This window comes from Mus pahari, chromosome 1, assembly GCF_900095145.1.
Source record: "Mus pahari chromosome 1, PAHARI_EIJ_v1.1, whole genome shotgun sequence".
Lineage (NCBI taxonomy): Eukaryota > Metazoa > Chordata > Mammalia > Rodentia > Muridae > Mus > Mus pahari.
Window position 1 is genome coordinate 51,697,101 of NC_034590.1, and position 23,362 is coordinate 51,720,462.

Here is a 23,362-nt window from a genome sequence, read left to right on the forward strand (position 1 = left end):
CTGAGTTCGAGGCCAGCCTGGTCTACAAAGTGAGTTCCAGGACAGCCAGGACTACCCAGAGAAACCCTGTCTTGAAAGACCAAAAAAAAAAAAAAGAAAGAAAGAAAGAAAGAAAGAGAAAAAGAAAAAGAAGACAAGGGGTTCTTTGTTTTTCCATCCTGAGACAGGGTTTCCCTGTGTAGCTCTGGTGGATCTGGAACTCAAGTTGTGGATCAGGTTGGCCTCGAACTCACAGAGATCCACTTGCCTCTGCCTCCTAAGTGCCTTACTAGACAAGGTTCTTCACCCTCTAGGGTGCATGACAAAGGCAAACGCCCTGTTCTAGAGCATGTTAGGCAAGCAGTCCAAGAACTATGCTGCCTCCCTAGCCCTGGACAAGGCCCTCTTTTTTTTTTTTTTTTTTTTTTAAGAATTAAAAATGTTATTTTATGTATATGAGTGTTTTCCCATATATTTGGGAACCACATTTTGTGCCTGCTACCTGTGGAGAGTTCAGAAGAAGGTGTTGGATCCCCTGGAAGTGGAGTTAGGGGTGATTGTGAGCCTCCATGAAAGTGCCGGGAACCGTCGTATCCTCTGCAAGGCAACAAGTGTTCCTAACCACTGAGCCACCTCTCGAGCCCAGGCAAGGATCTTTCTGAAATTAGATGCAAGCTGTGCCACTTGTTCCCCGGAAGTAGCACTTCATTCACCCTTAGGGTTCCCGTTGCCCTGAATGCCAGTCTGGAGTCAGGGCCTCTGCTCTGCTGCGTGGGCCATAGGCTGTGGTGAAAGGTGTAAGGCTGTATTCCTAGGTGAGGAACTGGAAGCTCACAGCATCATGATGGAAATCTACCTCTCCTCTCCCAAGGGGTTGTGAAAGCCATGGAGAGTGAGCGGCAAGGCACATAAGCTTGCTCCAGGCTCCTCCTGCTGGGTCCAAGCCCCAGAGACCCTGGGGTGCCTCATTCGCAGGGCTCTATCTGGCAATAGGAATCCCTGGGATTTTCTAGTCTTGCCAGAGGGACCCATCCAAGCGCGAGGATTATACCATCTCCCTAGGAGTGACCTGAGAGCATTTCTTTAGGACGGCAAGTGAGCATGCTTCCATGGTATGGCCACCCTGGTGAGACAGGTTGGTGGTTGGTGTCGGAGGTGCTGGAGATCAGTAGCAACTCCTCTTCGTCTCCACCGTGCTCCCAAGACTCACGCGTGCCTGCTTCTGCTCTTGGTTCAGTATGGCAGCCAAGGGCAAGGCTGTGTGCGGGAGGTGTGTCAGCCGGGGTGATTTAAGTTGACAGAAACTTTGGAGCTAAAGTGTTCCTCTTCTGTGGGAAGGAAGGGGGAAGTGGGGAGTCTCAGGGCTCTGGGAAAGAAGCTTCATTTCCTGGCGACTGAGGCGTGGCACTGGCCTTCATGTGGAGTCCAGTCAGAGTAGAGTGGATTTACAGGGAAGAATTTGATGGCAAATTGGAAGAGAGGTTTTGTTTTTTTTTTCCCATCTTTACTCTTTTGAGATAAGGTCTTGCTAAGTAGTTCTGGCTGGCCTGGAACTCATCTGTGACCTAGGCTGGCCTTGGGATTTACACGTATCCTCCTGCCTCAGCCTCTCAAGGATTACAAGCATGAGCCTGTATTGGGCTCTTTGACTTGAGATCTTGAGAAGAGAACATGATTTCCTAAGCTGGACCGGAGGAAGAGCCTCTGCTAGGTCCTTAGCCTTCTGACCCTATCCCCCCACCTGGCCTAGGATCCCATCTTCCCGCCTGTGAGTAGCTGCAGCCATCTGAGAGCAGCAAAGCCACTGAGCAGTCAGTCGGTTTCAGGGGTCAGCCCTGTCCCTTGACTGGGCAGGCCTATAGTCACAGGCAGCACCTCCTGAACTCCTGTAGGGAGCACAGGAGTGACAGTGGCAACTTCATGTTTCATCCTGACTGGGCAGGGACAGGCTGAGCCCTGTTGGTTGCACCACAGCCCTGTAGGGTGGGGGGATCCCCTCTCAGGGAGTGGCCAGCTCAGGTCCTAACAGGCCCAGTGGGGGCGGCGCTGTGTGGTGGGCTGCTTGCCACAGTAGGCACGCCCAGGGCTTGGGCTGAGCTGACTGGTTCCCTCTCTTCAGGAGAGTTGCAGCCTCAGCACCACGTATGCAGGAGGCAGCTGAACCTGAGGGAGGACTAGGAAGGGGCTTCTCCAAGGGCTTCTAAGATGTTCACTTAGGGTTCCTTTCAGATGGAGAGGCAATACCAGCCTGGGGCGTGGGGCGTTCACTCTGCAGTGAGCTGTCTTTATAGGTGCTATCTTGTCATAAAGGACTGTAGTATTACTATCACAGGAGAAGCAGTTAACAACTAGAGGGACTATGGTCCACTTAGGACCCGTATATAATGGGCAGTGATGCATTCTTCTCTACTGTATGCTCCACCACTGAATTCTGCCATTTACCGGGGCACCGGTAGGGAGTGGGGAGCACACCAAATGGCCTGTAGGGAGAAGCGGTGTGGGAAGACCTGAGGCAGTTGTCAGAGCCCATGGAAAGCTTTCTGAGAGAGCTGAAGGCAGTGTTGATTCTGACCCTGGGTGGATGCCCTCTGCTGCAGAGGGTAATGCCTTTCCCAAGGAAGTGCCCAACTCTCAGGCCTGGCAATCATTGGACGATTTAAAAGCACACAGGGACTGTGTCTGCTGCTGTGACTTCCTCATGTAAATGTCTTGCTGTGGCAGCCCAAGTTGCTGCCTGGCCCCTGGGGAGGAGACACAGCCTCGTGCCTAACCGGGGCAGGGTGGGGAACCGCAGCTGCAGGTTGGCATAAGAAGAGGGCTCGGGGCTACGAGGGGATGGTGGCAGGGGGCCAGGGCCTAGGGAGCTGGGCCACAGCCAGTTCACGTCTCAGAGACCTTGCTAGGCGGCCTGCCAGTCAGTACGGCGGTGTGGGGGAAGGGGTGGGAGGAGCCTGAATGTTGCCCAAGGAGGGGTGGGCGGGACCTTTGGGTTCAAGCTCCGCTGGGCTTGGCAGGAGGCTCCTCCCCCGCATGGCCGCAAACAAAGCTAGAACTCGAGAGTACTGTGGGAGTCCAGCGCCTAGCTCCCCTGGGTGGGAGTCAGAGGGGGCAGACCTGGCAGGAGCCCTTTGGCAGGTTTCGTGCATGCCCAAGGACATCTTCCTGCCTGCACCTGGGCAGAGGCTGAGGGGCGAGTGTGGACTGTGATAGGCTGGCTGTGAGGCAGCGGGAAGGGAGGCTCAGGCAGATGTGTTCGCTCATTTTCTGGTTTCAGTTTTCTGTGCCTTTATTTCCTTTCTTCTCTGGAGGCTTTCTACTGTTCTGTTAGTGTGTGCTTCTTGCACTTGGTCCTGCAGTCATGGTCTGCTCCACTACTCCCTCGGGTTTTCCTCCCATGCTAACAGGTATAAATTACAAGCTTCTAGCGGGACACAGTGGCGCACCCTACATTACCAGAGTTGAGAAGGTGGAGGCAGGAGAGCTAGAGTACAAGGCCAGTGTAGGTTCTATAGCAAGTTTCAGGCCACCTTGGCCTATGTAAGTGAGACTATCAAAAACCAGAAAGCTTAAATATAGCAAAATGAGATCTTAAGATCATAAAGCACAGTACATTCTAACATTTTTAAACACTTGAAAATCCCACACTAGATCGAGATATAGAATCTGTCATCTCTAACGTTTCTATATTTGCCTAGGAGGCATGTGCCCACTGGGCTCTGCCGTCTCTCACCATACAGCAAGTTTGTCTGGGTGTCTGATGGTTCTCCTCTTCCTCCTCCTCCTCTTCTTATTTTTCTTCTTCCGCCTCCTCCTCCTCTTGGTTTTTCCAGACAGGGTTTCTCTGTGTAGTCCTGTCTATCCTGGAACTCACTCTGTAGACCAGGCTGGACTCCAACTCAGAGATCCCCTGCCTCTGCCTCCCAGAGCTGGAATAAAGGTGTGCACCACCACCTCAAGACTTATCTGGGCTTCTTTTTTTTTTTTTTTGAGACAGGGTTTCTCTGTATAGCCCTGGCTGTCCTGGAACTCACTCTGTAGACCAGGCTGGCCTCGAACTCAGAAATTCGCCTGCCTCTGCCTCCCGAGTACTGGGATTAAAGGCGTGCGCCACTACACCCGGCTTGGGCTTCTTTATAATATATTCTTATGAACATCATATCTCTCATCCTTGCACTAGTGAAAAAAAGTGTGTGTGTGTGTAGGTTGGGGGGAGGCACAGACAGATAGACAAACAGGATGGGAGGAAGAAAGAAGGCCTGTGAGTGCAGGTGGACAGAGGGCCAGAGGGCAGACTTAGCAACTTATGGATGACTTTGTCTTGTAGGCTGGGCATGGAGGAAGTATTACTTTTTTCTTGTTCTGTTTTTTGGTACTCTTTCCAAGCTTACTGTCCCCGTTCCCCCCCCCCCCAGTTCTTTGTAAACACTGACATCTGGCAGAAAAACACTTGCCTACATCCAAGCATGGCAGAGGGGAACAGGAGACACATCGTTGGCTTGGGACCACTCTTTTGCCTAAAGGAAGTCAATTCAAAGGCAGTTCTTTGTCAGTCACCCTTCTGTTCTTTCCAGTCTGAGAGAGCACATGAGAAACTACATTAGCACACGTACAGAAGACAGTGGTGCCCAACAGAAGCAAGGCTGGCATGCACGGGAATTGGAGAGTGCGTCCCCAGGCCAAGTCGGGACCCTCATGTGTGGTTCTTACCGGGGTGCCTTGCTAGGCATGGGGGAGGGGGTCAGAAGACAGAAGACCCAGCACTGTTCTCTAAGGGGCTTGCTGCCCAGTTGGCATAAGACACACTTTCAAAGCACATGAGCAGGATATAATTAACAACCATGAGAGGCTGCATCAGCCCCCCTGCCTCCTCTCCTCAGGGATGAGCACAGCCCTCAGACAAGCCCTTTGTTGCCAAGACACAAGAGGAGACCAATCTCCTGCCATGTTAGGAGCTACTGATCCCCAGATTCAGGCTCTGAATAAATGCTAATTGAGCAGGTAAGCCATAGATCAGGCACTGCTCTAAACTGGGGTGCGGAGCAGAAGAAGGAAATGCCATAGTTAGCAAAAATTGATTTTTGACAAAGCTTGTGTGTGTATGTGTATGTATATGCATGGGTATGTGTGTACACATAGATCTTATGCATGTATTCACAGGCATGTGTGTGTATTTGTATGTGTATGGAGGACAGAGAACAACTTTGTATGTAATTCCCCAGGAGCCATCCACCTTTTTTTTTTTTTTTTTGAGACAGTCTCTCACTGGTCTGGAACTTGCCGAGTAAGTTAGGCTGACTAGCAGGGATCTATCTGCAGGCCTCTGGGTTAGGATTACAAATGTGTTTTATCATGGTTGACTTTCTCTCTTCCTCCTCCTTCTCCTCTTTTTCCTTCCCCTCTTCTTCCTCTTCCTCCTTTCCCTTCTCCTCCTCCTCTTTTCTCTCTGTCTCTCTCTGTCTCTCTGTCTCTGTCTCTGTCTCTGTCTCTGTCTCTCTCTCTCACACACACACACACACACACACACACACACACACACGATTCTGAGATCAGATTGACTCAGGCTAGTTATCCCATAGAATGCTCTTCATGCTGGTTGTATCTGCTTTCGTTCTTATTATTAGACGTGGGTTAAACCCTTTGGTAGGGACACCGCAGGGATTGATAATGTGAAGTTCTCAGGGCATCATATGGGAGGTAAGCAGAAATCCCATCATACTCCTATCATGGCTGACCACTTGGTTGGGATGGTGATCACTGGGTCTCCTTGGCAGCATACATTTGCCTTTGGGTTAGTGATCTTCTGTGGGACTGACGGTCAGACACTGTTTCCCCAGTCTTTATGTCCAACTGTGGTCTTCGCTAAATGTTCTTTCTAGTACTTCTATTTCTACACTTAGCAGCAGCGTTTGTACATAAACATTTCCTTCCCTTCCCTTCTCTTTCCCTTTTCCTCTGAGTCACACTGTTGACTAATGGGTTGTATTTTCATTTGCTGCATTAGAATCCATTACTTATGCCGTTTGATAACCAAACGATCACCCGCCTGGCTCCTCTCCAAGTGCTCATCAGACTGTCTCTTCCAGCATGGCCTCATAGTCTTTGCTTTGCTTTCAGGCCCAACAAAATGTGCTCTTTACCGTGTACTTTCCCTCATTCTCCCAGGAGATCGCTCTGCTTTTATAGAGGAGCGGTGTGCAGAAACCAAGATCTGGAGGCTAAATCTGCACACCCATTATTTTTTATCAGTAACTTGATTAAAGGTCTAAGGAATACTTAGCCAAATTTACCATGACTCAAAACCAGGAAAGGAGGTGCCAAATGTATGATAATAGAATCGATATTCAAAACAACCTCTGTGGGATGAAATCTGGGCCAGAACCAATAGATTTGGGAGAGATAGTTCTGAAGTCTTGTGTTCGGTTGAAGAAGTCATTGCATGATGTCAGGTTTGGGGTGCTCTCCATTAGACAGAAATTGGCGTCAGAAGATTGTTCCAGGTTGTTAGCCAGCACGAGCCTGTAGCAGTCTGACCCTTGTCGTCCTCGCTCACCCAGCATTCCTTCAACCAACACTTACTGAAGGCGCCTGCCGTGTGTACGGCCCCGTTCCAGGGGCCTGGGAGGGCTGAGCAGGGGAAAGCTGCGCCTGGACTTTCATTTCATTTGTGTGTGTATTTATTTAAGTTCTGTTTTCCGTGGTTGTTGTTTGAGGCAGAGTTTCACTTAGCCGCGATTGGCCTCGAACTTGTTATGGACCCGAGGCTGCCTTGGATTCCTTATCCTCCCCTCCCTTCACCTGCCGAGTGCTGGAATTAAAGGCGTGGCCGCTATTTCCAGCTGACTTTTTATTTTCAGCTGGGCATTGGTGGTGCATGCCTTTAGTTAGTCCCAGTACTTGGGGGGTCAGAGGCAGGAGGATCTTAGTGAGTTCAAGGCCAGCCTAGTCTTCAGGAGTTCCAGGATAGCCAAGACTACACAGAGTAACCTGGTATCATAAATAAAGAAACAGACAGACAGACAGATAAATTAATCTGGGGGCTGGAGTGATGGCTCAGCAATAAGAGTACTGGCTGCTCTTCTGGAGGCCCCGGGTTCAATTCCCAGCAACCTCACAACTGTCAGGAACTCCAGTTCCAGGGGGTCTCACACCCTCACACTGACAGATACATGTAAAAAAAAAAAAATTTTTTTTTTTTTTTTTTTGAGATAGGGTTTCTCTGTGTAGCCTTGCTGTCCCGGAACTGGCTCTGTAAAACTCAAGCGATCTTCCTGCCTCTGACACCCAGGTCTGATGGCATTAAAGGCCTGAGCCACAGGCCTGACCTTGAAACAGTTTTTAAAATGCTATTTATTTAATGTGCTATTTATTTAATGTGCATTGGTGTTTTGTCTGCATATGTATTTATTTTATGTTACACACACACAGGTCAGAGGACACAATTTGTGGAGTGGCCTCTGTCTACTGTGTTTGAGAAGAGATTACAGGAGGAAAGGAAGCAGCAGTTGGAGGGAAGGCAGTACGTTTCAGATGATGGCTTAACGAGTGCATTTGGACATGAGGAGTACACGAAAAGACTGTAGAAAGATGTCAGGGTGGTGACAGTACAGGAATTGTGGGGCACGGGGAAGTCTGGATGTAAGAAAGAAGACCTGGGAACATCCAAGAGCTTGTCTGCTCTGACTGCCATCTGCCTGTGGAGGTGGACACTAGAGCAGAAAGATGTGGCTCTGGAACTGCCCACATGGGCAGCAGCGAGTGCAGTGTAGCTTCAACAACTGCAGAGAATTCTGGGCGAAGTGGTTTCATTGCCACAAGAACAATGAACACATATTTTTAAGTTTTTAATTTTATCCATGCACCTAGGAAAAGCTGAAATGGGTTTCCAAAACCTTGATGTCTTCCTTTGTTGATCTCCTCCCTATTCTTTCCCTCTACTCCTTTGCTGTGGCTCCACCAAATTCACTTCAGATTGGGGTACCTGCGGGTGGATACCTCTGGCGTCTCTTTCCAGCCTTAGGGAATCCTTTCCTATGCTCAGCCACGTGCTGGTTGTGGGGGGAAGGTCTAGCCTCCTTGGCAGTGCAGTCCATGAAATCCTATTATCCCACTTGAACTAATTCTGAGCCGCCCCCGGGCTTCGCGTGGACAGAATTCTAAGCATGGACAACCCAGCAGAGTATCTAGATTCTAGACCATGCATAGACCTCTCGCGGAAGTAAGACTGGAAAGCTACCAGTCTCTGTCTCAGAGTCTGCACAGCTCTCAGAGCAGGGGTGGGGGTAGGTAGGGGGCATGTGGGGCAGGGTTCCCGGGAGCCGGAAGGAGGGCGGGTCCGAGCGGCTTTGCGTGCTCCTCGGTCTCCGGGCTTCAGGTCCCCAGGCTCTGCTCCGCCCCCCAGTGCCCCAAGTCGGGTGACCCGATCCAGCGCCCCTCGTACTCCAGCGCCCAGGAAGGAGGAAGGGGAAAGAGCTGGGCAAGGACCAGCTAGGAGGCCGGCCTACCCGTCGACTTCCTGCTCCGCGCCCTCCTCCCTGCGGCGGGAGCGCGGGGCTTCCACCCCGCAGCACTGGGCAGAGGGAGCCTACGGTGCGGCGACCCACGTGACCACCTTCCCTGCCGCCCACCCCCAGGTCCGGAGGCGGAGGCCGAGGGAAGGACGCTGGGCCGAACCGCGGGGCGGGGCTCCAGCCTGCGATTCCACTTGAGCAACCTGAGCCGGAGGAGGACGCCGCTGCCTGCCGCGGTCCGAGCTCCACGCGCCGCGATGGGCCGGGCGAGCGGCTCCGCCGTCCTGCGGCGCGCGCTGCTGCTGCTGCTGCTACTGCTGCTGCTGCGGACGACGACGACGCGGGCGCTCGGCCCCCGGATCAGTTTGCCTCTGGGTAAGTGCTATGGGGCGCGGCAGAGGGAGGGGAGCGCGGGCAACGAGATGCTTGGTGGGGTGGCCACGACAAAGGAGAGGTTGAGGTCCACTAGGGCCAGGAAAGCATTTCTCTTTCCCAAGTGCTGTGGTCAAAGCGAAAGAGGAGGGACGCCAGGGAGCTGAGAGCCCTTTTCTTCCATTTTCTATCTGGACTTGGAGAGGGCTGCTTTCTTGTGCGGTTGCAGCTGCTCTTCTAGGAGGGAGCGCACTTGGCACTAGGGGCCTCAGGTGCCAGCCATCCTGCCTACTCATTTACTTGTCTTTGATGCTGACCAGAGTCAGTCGTGGAGCCACCAACGGCACGGGGCTGAGGGCACTGCTGCTGGCTGTGCTATCAACTCTGGGTTTATGATAGTCTCAGACAGCCACAGCAGAGCCTGGAGCTTGGCGGGTGGGTGCCAGGTCTCCCTGCCGTCCCATCTCTGATTGATCCACCTGGAGAATTCACCCCCTACTCCCAAACACAGGGATTTGGAAACTGACACTCGGAAGACCCATCTGTACCCTGCCTAGAGGGACCCGAGGGTATCGCCCTGGTGGGCCACATTCCTTTTTTGGCGTTTTACTGCTGCCCCTGGCCTCCTGTGTTTCCAGCCCTCCACTCTTTCTTTATTTCCCTTAGTCTGATCGCCCTGAACCTTCTCCAGGGAACCTCAACATTTGGAATTCTAGGGACTTAGGTCTTAAGCCCAGCAAGTACTTCCTACTGCCTGCACTCCAGCTTCCTCCCCTGCAAAGTCGCCTCAGGCTTAGATACCTTGCAAAGCCATCTTGGGAAATTCATAAAACTTGGTGCATGTGGAGGGCATCAGGCACATAGGTGCCAACAGACAATGTTTGGCCAAACCCCTCTAAATTGCAAACCGTCACTGTGAGTTAGTGCATAAATTAGAGGTTACAGACTAAAACTCTACCAGACTTCCTTCTCCACATTGCATCTCCACCCCTAAAAGCATCCCATTTGCAAAAGGATAGAATCAGCTCTTCAGTTAAGGCCCCTAACAGGATCTCAGTCCCTTATCTGAAACATTGTTGATAGCTCAAGTTCAAATCCTGCCTCAGCCGCTTAGTTCCCACGTGACCTTAAGTAAACAACTCTGAGCCTTGATTTCTTCATCTGTAAAATAGGGATATTAGCACCTTGCTCAAGGCCCAGCTCATTACCAGTTGCAAAGTCCTTAGGATAGGGCTTGGTACAGAAACCTCTCTGCGGGTGTTTGCTGTCATTCTTGTTATGTTAAACTCGGACCACTCCTGCATGGAACTGGGTGGTTCGCTGTGGGTGGGGATGGTTCCAGAAGGTTAGTTTGACTGCTGCTCCTTGGGAGTCCTGTCCTTGAAGTGACAAAAGACTGAAGTCAGAACCCAGGACTGATGCTCTGCCTCTTTAAAACACTTACTTAGCTTGTGTGTGGGTGTGAGGGCACACATGTGGAGGTCAGAGGGCAGCTGGCGAAATCCTCCTTCAGCTGTAAGTTCAGGTCCTCGGGCTTGGTGTCAAATCCCTTTCCCTGATGCGCCATCTCCCCATGATCCCCTCACCCTGTTGACCCTTCTGAGCTAGGCATGGAACCTGTCCCGGTGTTAGGCAAGTGCTCTACCTTTGAGCCATACATGCCCCTTGCTGCTTCTGTCATTCTGTGTCTCCCTAGAGCAGCGGTTCTCAGCCTTCCCGATGCCTCAACCCTTTAATACAGTCCCTCAGGTTGTGGTGACCCCCAAACATAAATTATTTTTGTTACTATTTCATAACTGTAAATTTGCTACTGGGTTGAGGCCTGCAGGTTGAGAACTGCTGTCCCAGCCCCTTAGCCCCTCTCAGCCTTAGGGATAAGGCAGGGGCTGTGAGATGGAGACACGTGCCCCTGTGAGTCCTGCTTACACCTGGGGAAGACAGGACTAGGTTTTTTTTGTTTTTTTTTTGTTGTTGTTGTTGTTTTTGTTTTTTTTTTGTTTTTTCGAGGCAGGGTTTCTCTGTGTAAACCAGGCTGGCCTCGAACTCAGAAATCCACCGCCTGCCTCTGCCTCCCAAGTGCTGGGATTAAAGGCGAGCGCCACCACACACGGCAGGACTAGCTTTTGGTGCCACACCAAACACAGTAGGTCTTTTGCCTTAGGGAGTTATGTGAAGACTTGATAGGGGCATAGAGAGGCCCTGCTTCTCAGGAGAGCATCTGTCCTTGGTCAGCTCTATAGTTCCAGGACCTGGCCACCTCCCACAATTCCCTGATCATTCAAGGCTGCCACAGGTGGGCAGTGTGTGACTTGTGCACTGTACAGAGGTATCCAGCTGAGGGGTTGAAAGGGCTGGCAGGCCAGGAACATAATTTTACTGTGTTTGGGGGAGGGCGTGGATTCTAGGTTCTGCCAGGGGGTGGGGATGCTTTTTCAGTCCTCCCCAAGCTCTGCAGCCATGCCCAGCATCCTCAGCACTGGGTGTGCATCCACACCTGACTGAGCTCCCCTGCTACCACAGAGCTTTACCTCCCTGAGCCTCCGTAGCACCCTTGAGACCTGCTTCCACTTCCTTACCTCCCAGCTACAGGCAGGTCCTGTGGCTGGAGTCCCACTTGGGGAATGCCCTGGTGACTGACCAGGCTTGCCCTTTGAGTCTGGCCTGAGACAGTTTCCTGTCTCATCCCTGGGGGCTTGTTAGATGTTCCTGGCATTGTACCCATCCTTGGAAGGCCCATGGTGACTGTGGGTGTCTGGCCCAGGGCCTTTCAGCCTTCTGACACAGGCAGGCCTATCAGGGATTGCACAGAGCTGAGACCACACCCCTTTTCCCACCACCTGAACTGAATCCCCACCCAAGTCCACTCTCTAGAACCTGAGCTTAGGGATAGTGGACTTCATCTGTGATCTAAAAACCAAGTCCCTTAAAGTGGAAAGTCCAGTTTATTCTGCAGCTAGGGGCTCCTAGAGAACTCTCATACCTGCTGATGGTTCTTGGGATCCCTTACTTGGAGGGCTTCTTGTGACTTCACTGAATGCTCAGGAGGGGCAAGGAAGACCCGGGACATTTTGGGTGGGGGGGGCAGCCATGAGGATTCCTAACCCAGCTGGAAGTCTGCGAAAGCCATGCTTCAGAGCAGAGCATGAAATTTGGGTTCTTTTACAATGGAAACTCCACTCCAAGGCTGTAAAGTGGGGTATGAGCAGGAGTCTGGCCTTGAAGAAGCAAAACAAAACTGCTCCCACAGCCTACTCAAGTCTGGTGGAACCACCTTATTTGGGCAATTAAAAGAGTTATTAATGTCTCCCAGCCCCCAAAGACGTCCTGCTCTGGAAAGTGTATGAACCAGATTGGAATTAAATCTGTAGGCCTGCAAAACGCAGTCAACAAAAACCCATTGAATGCAGAGAACAAGGCACTTGGCACGAGCCAGCTGCCCGTCTGAGTCAAGGATGCCCGAGTGGCCCCTGTGCTGGCAGCGGCTCTGGTTCCCTCTTGCCTGCTTATTGACCTCTGCCTCGCATGACCTCAGCTCGGCGTGAGACTCTGTAGTTCTGTCTCATATGTGGGTCTGTTCATGATCCTTCAGAGGCACGTGGACAGTGGAGAGCTTCAAGAATGGGTACTGAGAGCCAGTCTGGGAAAGCTGGCTCACCACTCTCATCAAAGGACACATCAACTGGCACTCGGCGGCCTTCTTAAGCCTTGTCCACAGAACCAGAAGACTAGCATCTCCCATCTCCCAGGCTCCTGAGAGGATTATGGGAATAGCATATGTAAAGTGCTTGGCCTGAGTCCCGACACGTGCAGCCTGCCCCTGGAGGGGAGCAGCGTCTGCATGCTACCCTGCCCAAGTGCACCAGCCTTCCTGCAGGAGGTGGATGCTGAGTACTGCATAGTGGCACCTGCTCTGCCCCAGGGAGGAGGGACAAGCCCTGGTCCCAAGGGTCGATGGGAGGTCATTCCCACGGACTTGCTTAGGTTTGCCCCCATTTCAAGAGCTCCTGGTTTTGTCCTTTCAGCATTATTCTGTGGCTCAAGACCCTCCAGTGCTTGGGAGTGGATTTCCCCTCATGCCCCTCCCTGCCTGCCCTTTGCTGCTTCTCTCTGCTCTGTGGAAGTCATTCAGCTGGTGCTGTGCTGCCTACATTTGTAGAGTGTGGGAGGAACTTGTTGATAACCGAGTAGTGGAGTCATCATCTGGTTGATGGGACCTGGTTGAGAGGTCTGCAAAGTCACGTCACCATCCATACCTCCCTTTTTAGAGCCTGTGGCCCCTGTCCCATCTCCGTGGTTGCTTAGGCTGGGTCAGGGCTCAGAAACTTTAGGTGGAGCCCTCCCTGCACCCCAGGGGAAAGAGAATCAACAGGTCTGTGCCTTCCCTCTCCCGATCAGCATCTGGGAGAGCCCTGTCTCATAAGGCTGCACTGGATAGCCACTTTCCCCAGTTGGCCCTCCCTGCTCTTTACCTCTGACCTCCCTGTCCTGGGAGAGTTTGCCACATCAGGAAAGAAGCCAGCTCCCCTGGGGGACAGTCTTCGTGACACAGGGAACTTGCTTCTTGCCATCCTGATGACCACAAGCCTTCCCTCTGCTGCTCACCCTTGCCCTCTGACGTCCCCTGGGTCACTGTTAGCCTGTTCTTATGTGATCATCTCTGCCCCAGGACTGCCCGCAACCCGTTAGGGTCCTAGCTGGGTTTCCAGCCTTGGGAACCTAGGAGATGGTTGGCAAAGGGAGGAGTATGGCTGAGGACCACAGAGGAGAGGGGATTTACCCGCTTCAGGGTGTTCCTTCCCAAGCCTGGGAGCCTGTCTGGAAGCCCTTCATCTAGCCTGGGTTAGGAGAGGTGCTTCGGGGAGAGGCTGTGATAGGTGTGACGGGTGGGAGACGGAGCCCTCATTTCTCTATTCTTCAGAAGAGTGGCTAGAGTGACCAATTGGCTACCTTTTGGACTTTTTTTTTTTTTTTTTTTTTTTAACCCCCAGTGCTAGAGTAGAACCCAGGAACGCAGAGCCTCATATCTGCTAAGGAGCCATTGTGCCTCTCCTCACACCCTGTGTGAGAGGCTCCCTACCGCAGAAGAGGACGACACCATCCTCTTTCAGTTCCCACTGGGCTCAGCTCACTCTGGCCTGTGCTGTTGTATTGTTTTACCCAGTGTAGAAAAATGTTGAGCCCCAGACAAGCCACCTCATTCTGTCAGGGTCATGGGTCACTAGAGATAAGAGACTGTGCTTGGCCCAGTTTGTGTCTTGACTCGGGAGCCTCATTCTTTCTTAGAGAACAGCTAGCTACCTCTGGCTTCACCTTCAGTTACACAAAGGCAGCTGAGCGGCCCAGCTCAGCCCTTTAGTGATTGATCAGCTATGTGATTCCATCTGGTACGGAAATCTATTGAGCTCACTTCTCGCTCGACAGAGCAGACAGAGTGAGGGAACCAGCTGAGACCCCGAAGGTACAGTCACATTGGATATCAGTGGGTTTGGCCAGGGAATAAGGGGCACATATATCCAGAGGCTTGCACACTAGGGGTGATGGCCAAAGCCAGCCTGGGGGAATATTTTGCTTGGCTTCTAAGTGACTTCGAATTTTTAAATAAATGGCTGATGTGTAAAACGTAGGAAATTTTGTATAAAAATCCAGATTTCTGGCCCTAGGGCACTCTGGCAAGGCAGGGCCCCTCTTCCTAGTAATAAGCAACTGGGGCTAAGCAGCCACCTCCTCTTGAGGACCTCAAGCCTGCGTATTCTGTTCATTCATACCAATTCTGTTTCCCATGCCTGAGTGGCACCAGAGACCCAGGTGTTAACACAGAGAAAGCCTGTCCCATGTGTGTGAAAAGGTGCAGAAGATGGGAGAGGAGGGCAGTAGGGCAGGAAGAGGAGTGCTGTGTGCGACAGTCTGTTAGTCATTGACGCATCCTCCTCCTGCAGGCCTTCCAGCTTAGAGGCAGGTTGCTGGCCCCAGGTTACACACGTGATCAGGGATGGCTTTTAGGACTTCCTGTCCATTGCTCTGCCACTCTGTGGCTCGTTTTCTATTTCCTGCGCCAGTTTTAGCTGCCACATGTCTCTCCGTGGCCTCTGGGTGCTGCAGCTGAGTGAGCTGCCGGTGATTGGAGGGGTCAGACACAGTGCGCAGCAAGAGCCGTTAGGACCTCCGCACTGACTTCTGTCAGTCTAGGGCTTCTCTCTGGACGGTAGCACCTTAGAATGAGGGACTCTGGTTTTTGCTCAATCAACAAACATTCATAATACACCTCCTTTGAAGTCACCTGATCGGGTGATGTGTGCTTGGGGTAGCAATAAGATTTAGACAACACTTTCTGTTTGGTGGGAAAGTCAGAGCTAGAAGCTCATCAATGAAAAAAAAAAATGTCTCCCGAGCCTGCCCAGGTGTGAAACCTATGACAGGCCCTCATGTAGTGACTATTTTGGAATTTAGGTTTCTTTAAAAAGCACAGAAGAGCCGGGCGTGGTGACGCATGCCTTTAATCCCAGCACTCGAGAGGCAGAGGCGGGAGGATTTCTGAGTTCGAGGCCAGCCTGGTCTACAGAGTGAGTTCCAGGACAGCCAGGGCTACACAGAGAAACCCTGTCTCGAAAAACCAGAAAAAAAAAAAAAAAAGCACAGAAATATAAAAATATGTTTTTGTCTTAGTCCTAGGTGTGGGGTACGGGGCTGCTTCAGACTGTCCCCAGCAGCTGACTGTGGTTTGCCTCGTGCTCTGGCAGGGCGTGGGTCTGCCCGCTGCAGGTGGATCCTGCGATTGTGTGACTTCTGGGATTCCGGGGCCTTTTCAGGGGTTGTGTAGGTGCTAGGGCCCTTCAGGCTGTTGGTCGGTTGTTGTTGTTGTTGTTTGTGGTTTGTTAAGTAGTTGTGTGCAAAGAAGAAACAATAAGAAATCAGATATCCTGACTGTGAAGAACAAACTTGCCCCATGGAACTTAATGCCCCTAATCTGCAGGAAGCAGTCTAACAATAGCATTGCCCCCCCCTTTCCTGACCCCTAACTTTATTCTGGGATCTCTTTAGTGTTAGGTGGTTGAAAGGGTGGAAGAAAAGGGGTGGAGAAGGTTGTAAGAAAGAAGAACCCACAGAATAGCCAAAGAGCAGCTATACCCTCGGGTGGCTGGAGATTTAGGAAGGCCTATAGAGGAGCTGGCATGTATAGCTTAATCAGTGGGAACAGCAGCACAGAGCTGGCTGTGACCAGAGCTCCCTTGAACTTCGGTTCTGTGTCACCCTATAAATGGGTGTGGGGCCTGCATTGGGTGGTGCTCCACAATGGCGGTCTCTGTGAGGTGATGTAGTGACAGATCTTGGAGAGCCTTTTAGCTGTAGTGCGGGGCACTGGGGTGGCCAGAGTAGCCTAGGGCAGGAGGAGCAGAGGCCTCGGTCAGGACGTGGTTGTAGACCAGTGAGGTGAGGCAGACTAGGGAAATTGAAAGGAGGGGAAGTGGGCAGAAGTTAACGATAGGTTGCACGTGCATGGCTGAGGATAGGAAGAGCGACACATGGCTGAGCTAGAGGGTAGGAAGACACACAAGATCCCAAGGCACAGTGGCACAAGGGGGCATGAGAGGGGCCCGCAGGAGGCTGTCCTTGGAGTAACCCATTGTGCCTGGGGGGAGTCACCAGACTCTGGTAGGTGTGGACATGTGACCCTTCTCAGAGTGAGAAGATCAGGAATAATACATGAGAGAGAGAAGCCTTGAGAGGCCAAAGAGTGGTTAACGCCACAGGCAGGAGCTGGGCAGCACAGATTCATATCCCACTCCTACCTCATACCCGAAGGAGATCAGTCCTACCCCTACACCACCTGGAGGGGATTGTGGAACTTAATCTGCAGAGCCCAGGGTGTGTGAGGTAGACGTGAGATGACCCTTGAGCCTGTGAGATGGTCTTGACCCTTGGAGGATAAGTCATCAAGTGAGACATTTCCTGGGCCTTACAGGGCTCACCCACTACGTATGAGGCTGGTTGAGGCCAGTTCCCTGGAAGGGTGTGTGGGAGGTGAAGAAAGGCGAAAAGCTCTCTGGAGGAGTTTCTAGAAGGTTTCCAGAAGGAACAAGGGGTTTTCTGAAAGGGAGGGCCTCCATGTGTGGTGAAGGTGGACATTGAAGTCACTGTATTCAGTGGCCCCTGTTTCTTCAGAGAAAAAAACTGGGGACCTCTGTGAGGAAGAAGGTGGGTAAGAGGGCAGAGGGCACAGGAGAAGAGAGTTAGTGGCCAGCCACTGAACAGTGGGTTGCAGGAGCTGACCATGGTCCTGCGTGGGCCCCAGAGGGGTTGGGCAGAGGTCAAGGCCTGAAGGTGTTAGAACAGCCTGTGTGGCACAGGTGGCTTAGGGGCTCTGATGGGTCAGCCAGTTCACACAGGGACAGTTGGGAGGGAGGCGCACCCCATGAGCACAAACACTTGCGCTCTGGTTTTGTTTTTGGGTCAGGGTTCTGAGGTATAGCCTAGAGGTCCATAAACTTCCAGGAAGTTCTTCCTCAGTCTCCCAAATGCTATAAATGCTTTCTTTTTTTTTTTGTGGGGTGAGGGATGGGTTGAGACAAAGCCTTGTGTAGACCATACTGGATTCACACTTGCTTTGGAGCCAAGGATGACCTCGAACTTCTGATCCTTCGTGCTTTTACCTCCTATAGTGCTAGGATTACTGTCTCTAATACCAAGCTGACAAATGGATTCTTGAGGACTTCAGCCCAGGGGAGACTTTGGCACATAGCCCTCCGGTAGCTACCACATTGGGACTAACCCTCTTCTATGGACTGTCTGAACCTTAGTCCAGCAAATGTCAACCTTGGCTCCCCACTTATGTAGCCTGGGGACAAGGTGGCTGCTTCCTGCTGAGCTCTGGGTGTCGTGGAGAGAGGAAGTGCATACAGGTCAGTTTGCTGCTGACTGAAGCAAGTGGGTTCAAGGTTCTGGTGACTTGGCATGATGTCCCTGAGACACCCAGGAGGCCTTTCACACCCCTGCAAAACCTTGCTCTGACTCTGCAGGGAAGCTGGGGTTTTCTGGCCTTATCCTGCTGGGACCTGTGGAGGACAGGAAGCTAGGGCCAGGTCAGCATCTCACTGTGGTGGCTCAGGAGTCACAGAGCAGAGCAAAGTGGGGTGGGACTCTTGAGTCAGCACTGCCTAGGGTGGGGCTGAGCCCTATTCCTGTTTTAACCCAGAAAGTTCCAAGCTTCCGGCTGAGTCACAGGGAGAGGGAGAATCTCTGTGAGGCTGGGGGCTGGGGAGTTCCCACATCACTTCCTGCTAGGTTGGGGTGTGGGACCCTGCAGGTGTCTGCCCTACTTTCTTGAAGGATGGAGAACTCATGGGGAACAGAGGCCCTTAGGGGAGCCCCAACTCTTGGGCAGTCACAGGCTCAAGTTGCCTAGAGCCCCTAGAGAGGTTCCATCCTGACTGGGACAGCAGCCAGAGTTTCTAGTTAGGGTTAAGCCCCATGTAGGGGAACCGGGAGAATACCTGAGCCGTATTCACAGCCAGGAGACCAGGTGGAACATGCTCTGCAGCACAACAGAGAACACACACACACACCTCCACCTCTCCAGTCACCTCTGCACAAAGAGCACCAGGCACTCCTGCACAAGCCTGGACAGGCCTCAAGGTTCCGTGCGCATAGGCACACAGACGCACAGACATGGGCAGGCTCAGGCAGGGCCCTCTACACAGACGTCTGCACAGCCACTCTGTTGAGGTGGCCCCCAGACACATGGGAGCTTGGGCAATCACAGCACCCAATGCATGCTTGTAGCACACATTCTCTGTTTCTAGCTGATCTGATCATGAGACCCTTGTGGGCCACACTCGGGCTCAGGTGGAATGGGCTGATGCTGTAAGCTCTCAGAAGGGAGGCCGCACCCCCTGCCCTGCCCTCTGTGGCTTGCCCGTCTGGATTTTCCTGCAGGGCTTTTGGATTTTGTTTTTGAGCTACTCGAGTGTTGATCGTGTGCCAGGCACCATGCCAGCGCAGGGGAAACGTGTGTAAGGTTGTTTTGAGTAAAGCTTTCAGTAAGTGTGGGTTATTATGTACATTATTATTTACATACGTAATCTCGTTTCTTCTCATAACAACTCTATGAAGCAGAGGGCTATTATTGTCCCCATTTTGCAGATAAGGAAAGTGGGGCTCTGAGAGGTTAAGTGGCTTGTCCTTATGAGTGGCTGGATTTGAACTAGGTCTTTGACTCCAGTATATGGTCTCAGTCTGCCCTCTGAGATAACCAATGGGGAATAATGAGGTCCACAGCCGGGTTCATCAGCGCACCATGACTCTTAAGTTTGAGGCACAGGGTAGAAGGGAGGAGGGCTGAGGGCAGGGATGGAGGGCGGTCCCAGCATGAGAGGGCATGCTGTGAAGGCACTGTGCTTAGTTCAAGGCATGGTCCACTTTCCCTCCCTTGGTCATTCTGTTCAGTGTGTTTCCAGCAGATATGGAGAGTCCTGGGCCGCTGGCACCCGGGCTTCCCCTCCAGCCTGGCTTGACTTTGTCTGAGGGACCCTGGGCAGCTTGCCAGCCACCCTGGCTGAAGTGGAGGGGGGTGTCAAGCTGCCACCTGGAACTTGTGCTTATCTCGGACTCTTGGCATTTCTGTATCTGGACAGAATCCAAGGGTGGCTTCCCGCTTAGAGCTGTAGGTCCCACCCAGGTGGAAATGCCCTCCGGTGCAGGCAGATAAGCTCTGCAAACCAGAGGCAGCCTGTGCTTCCAGAAACCTTGAGGGGTGCAAGAGATAAAAGGGTGCAGGAGCTGTGTGTCTTGATCTCGCAGAGTCTTCGTGAGGCTCCTGTGAGCCTCAATTTTTTTCTTGTCCCTGAGATACACACAAGAAGCCACAGTGAATTCAGTGGGTGTCATACAGAAGGACCTCCTTGGAGCTTCTCAGAGCATAGTCCTTGGGCCACCTCCTCCTAAGTCACTGGGAGATGGTCAAGAGGCTCAGAGCAGCAGTTTCAGAGTCTCTTGGGAGGGCCTGGAGTCCAGGTGATGTTTAGGGAGGTTGGCATTGGTACTGGAACTTTCCGTGCCCCCCTCCCCCAATTTATCGAAGTACTAAGGGTTGGAAGTCTCTGGAACTGCAGGACTTGAGTTTGAGAAAAGGCTCTTGGTGGCTTAAAGAGAGGACATCTTTGGGTTTCAACTGCCTCTGGCCTCAGACAGGACCATTCCTTAAAGTTCTAGTGCAGCCCTGTGTGTAACTCTGGGGTTTAGGAGTATGTCAGCCACGGAGCTGCACCACATCCCTCCTCAGGATAGGAGGAGCTTCTGGGGAGCAGCTGTGGGGCCCTGATGTCCAGTGACTGGAGGTGTTATCTGTCCCATGTGTCTCAACAGGCTTACTTCCCACCTGAGAGCTGCTTCAGCACCCTGTGCTGTGTGGTAAAAAGCTGAGCTTCCATCACAGGGCTAGTGTGGTTTCCTGTTCTTGAACAGTGTGAGAACCAAGTTTTTTCATTTCCCCTTTCTCTGTGGCTACCAGGAGTCTTGGTACTAAATTGGCAATGCACCCCAATAGCTATGTCAAGATCCTGTGACCTGCTTGTGTGACTGCTCTTTTCTCTTTGGTTTAGATGTCTTCTTCAGATTGGTTTTTCTCTGCCTGTGATCTTAATGCTTCTATTTCAACACTTTCTTGTCTTTGTGTTTCTTTACCTCTTCCTGGAACCAGGCTGAGGGTATGTAAAAACACGGGACACGCAGACACACTTGAAGTCACCCTCACATTGCTTGGCTGGCGTGTTGTCTCCTGGCTTCCCAGCTCTGTGAGTGTGTTTGTTTGCATGGTCCTGAGCCACTGGTCAGTTGGGACATGCCTGAGGCTGGCTTGGGGCTGCTTTCTGCTTGGTGGGTTTTGTTTCTTTGGTTTGTTTTGGTTCTGTTTTAAATAATTTCCCTCTACACCCATCAGTTACTCTGAGTGTGAACACACTGATGGACCAGTGGGTGTTGACTGTTTCTTTTTCCCTCATACATTTACATCTTTTACATGATGTAAGTTTAAGTTGCTTACTGTAAAACCTCAAAATAATATGTTTAAGAGGAGAACTGGCCACGCCCCCCTCGAGGTCGCTGCAGTATGTCTGAATAGTTTTCCCACAAAGTGAAATAATCTGCCCAGACATTCTGTAGCCTTCACTTTTGCCTAGTGATAAATAATTATTATCTCCTAATTTACATCTTCTTCAACAATGAGTAGATCCTAAAGTTTTCTCATTGTACTGTGTGTGTGGGGGGGGTGTGGGGATATGTATGTATGTATGTATGTAGCGTCTATGTATATAAATAAATGCATGAAGGCTGACCAGATGGCTCAGTGGGTAAAGGCTCTGTCGTTGCCCGGTCTGATAATCTGAATCCAATCCCTAGGACTCATTCCGTAGAAGAGAGTCAATCCCCAGACGTTGCCCTCTGATCTACACACTCTGGCCCCTTTTAAATGTTAAGCAGGGAAGCCTTTGCTGTAAGAACCGACACTGTCAGCCATTGCATTCTGTGCCCGGTTCTCTGGGTCATTAAGCGTTCCCACCTGCCAGTGTTCTTCTTGACACTGTCATGAGATGCTCACACCACAATTTCTGTCTTCGCCTCTCCGCTTGCTGCAGGGACATATGCCATCCCTACATGCTCTGTGCTTTCCCTCCTTTGCCACTTAAAATAATACCCTGCTTGGGCACGCTGATGCACGCTTGTCACCCAGCACTCAAGAGGCTGAGGCAGGAGAACCATGATTTTGAGACTAGTCTGGGCTATGTAACAGAGCTGTCTCAAAAAAAAAAAAAAAAAAAAAAAACTCCATTTGGGCTAGGGTTATATACTTCACAGGGGCCTAGGCTGGGTGTCAGCCACAATCAAATTAGCAGTACACTTACACTTTAACATTTTATTTCCAATGACTGATGTAATCCTCAGTTGTATGTATCTGACATACAGGCATGTGTGCTGTTAGGGACCAAACCCAGGCCCTTACCTGTTAGACAAGCACATACTGTGCCACACCCCCGTTAGCCTAGTACAGCGTAGTGTGACCCTCTTAGCTCCCAGGAGGGACAGCAGAGTCTCATTCCCACCCCACCCACCCCCAGCACTCCCCAACCCCAGGCATGCGGGCTGTCTGTGGCACAGTCAGGTATTGAGGACCAGGCTAATGTTTAGTGACTGTCTTCCTGAGTGCTGGGGGCTCTGGGTGGAGGCAGGATCAGGGGAGGGAGAGGGCTGCCTTTGCATTTCTTTTCTTTGGATCAGATGCTGGGCGAAGGAGAATGTTAAATGTGTCATCCTTTCTTCTCTTCATTACACCTGTTTGTGTGTGTGCATGCATGCTACCATAACACTCAGGAGGGGTCGGGTGACAGCTGTGGGACTCACTCTTCTACCATGTGGATCCTGGGTATTGAACTCAGGTGGTCAGGCTTGGTGGCCAACACCTTGACCCACTGGGCCACCTGCCTGCCCTTTCTTAATTGTTACCCATGACTTGATATTTTAATTTGCTTCATATTTTGACCCTTTCTCTCCCTCTTAAAACTGTGTCTTACTTAAGTAAACCCAGATTGGGCTGAAACTTGTAATTCCCCTGCCTCAGCCTTCCATGTGCTGGGATTGCAGGCATGTACCGTCACATGTAGCGAGACTATGTATCTCTCATTCAACTATATCTGCATATTTTCTGGAGTTTCTAATCTGTGTTGTTTCTGCATGCTGGGTTATATCCCATTGAACGGACTCATAGTCTGTTCTTCCCCACCGTGGCCTCTCAGGTTCCCACTTTTTTTTTTTTTTTTTTAAAGATTTATTTATTTATTTATTTATTTATTTATTTATTTGTATATGAGGACACTGTAGCTGTCTTCAGACACAGCAGAAGAGGGTATCAGATCCCATTACAGGTGGTTGTGAGCCACCATATGGCTGCTGGGAATTGAACTCAGGACCTCTGGAAGAGCAGTCAGTGCTCTTAACCACTGAGCCATCTCTCCAGTCTGATTTACACTTTTTCACGCCTGTGAATGGAGCTGTAATTAATGTCCTTCTCCGTGTACTTTAGTGTGTTTCTTTTTTATGTCTGAGTGTCAGGAATGATGCTCTTCTTAATAACCAACCTATTGCCCCAGGTTCATGCCACTGACTGTCCTGTAGATCTCCCTTAGACTAGATGCAGTTATCCTAAAACGGATGGAAAAGGCCATTCTCAAGCATGCCGGCTTCTCTCCCCAGGCTCTGAAGAAAGGCTGATTAGAAAATTTGAAGCTGAAAACATCTCCAACTACACGGCCCTTCTGCTGAGCCAGGATGGCAAGATGCTGTATGTGGGGGCCCGAGAGGCCCTCTTTGCGCTTAACAGCAACCTCAGCTTCTTGCCAGGAGGGGAGTACCAAGAGGTAAGAGACATCTGAGGATGGCTAGGTGTGTGTGTGTGTGTCTCTGTGGTGTGTGTGTTTGTGTGTATGTCAAAGGGAGGTGTGTATGGTGTGTGTGTGTGT

General features: G+C 51.4%; 1 protein-coding gene across 1 annotated transcript in view; it reads left to right on the top strand.

Moving 5' to 3' along the window:
* Sema4b (semaphorin 4B) overlaps positions 1 to 23,362 on the top strand; it is a 41,279-nt gene that overhangs the window by 3,910 nt on the left and 14,007 nt on the right. Inside the window, exons 2-3 of the mRNA XM_021196638.2 lie at positions 8,610 to 8,861; positions 23,097 to 23,260. Of these exons, the coding sequence (XP_021052297.1) occupies positions 8,744 to 8,861; positions 23,097 to 23,260 (282 nt within the window). The 5' untranslated portion in view covers positions 8,610 to 8,743. The remainder of the gene's footprint in view (positions 1 to 8,609; positions 8,862 to 23,096; positions 23,261 to 23,362) is intronic.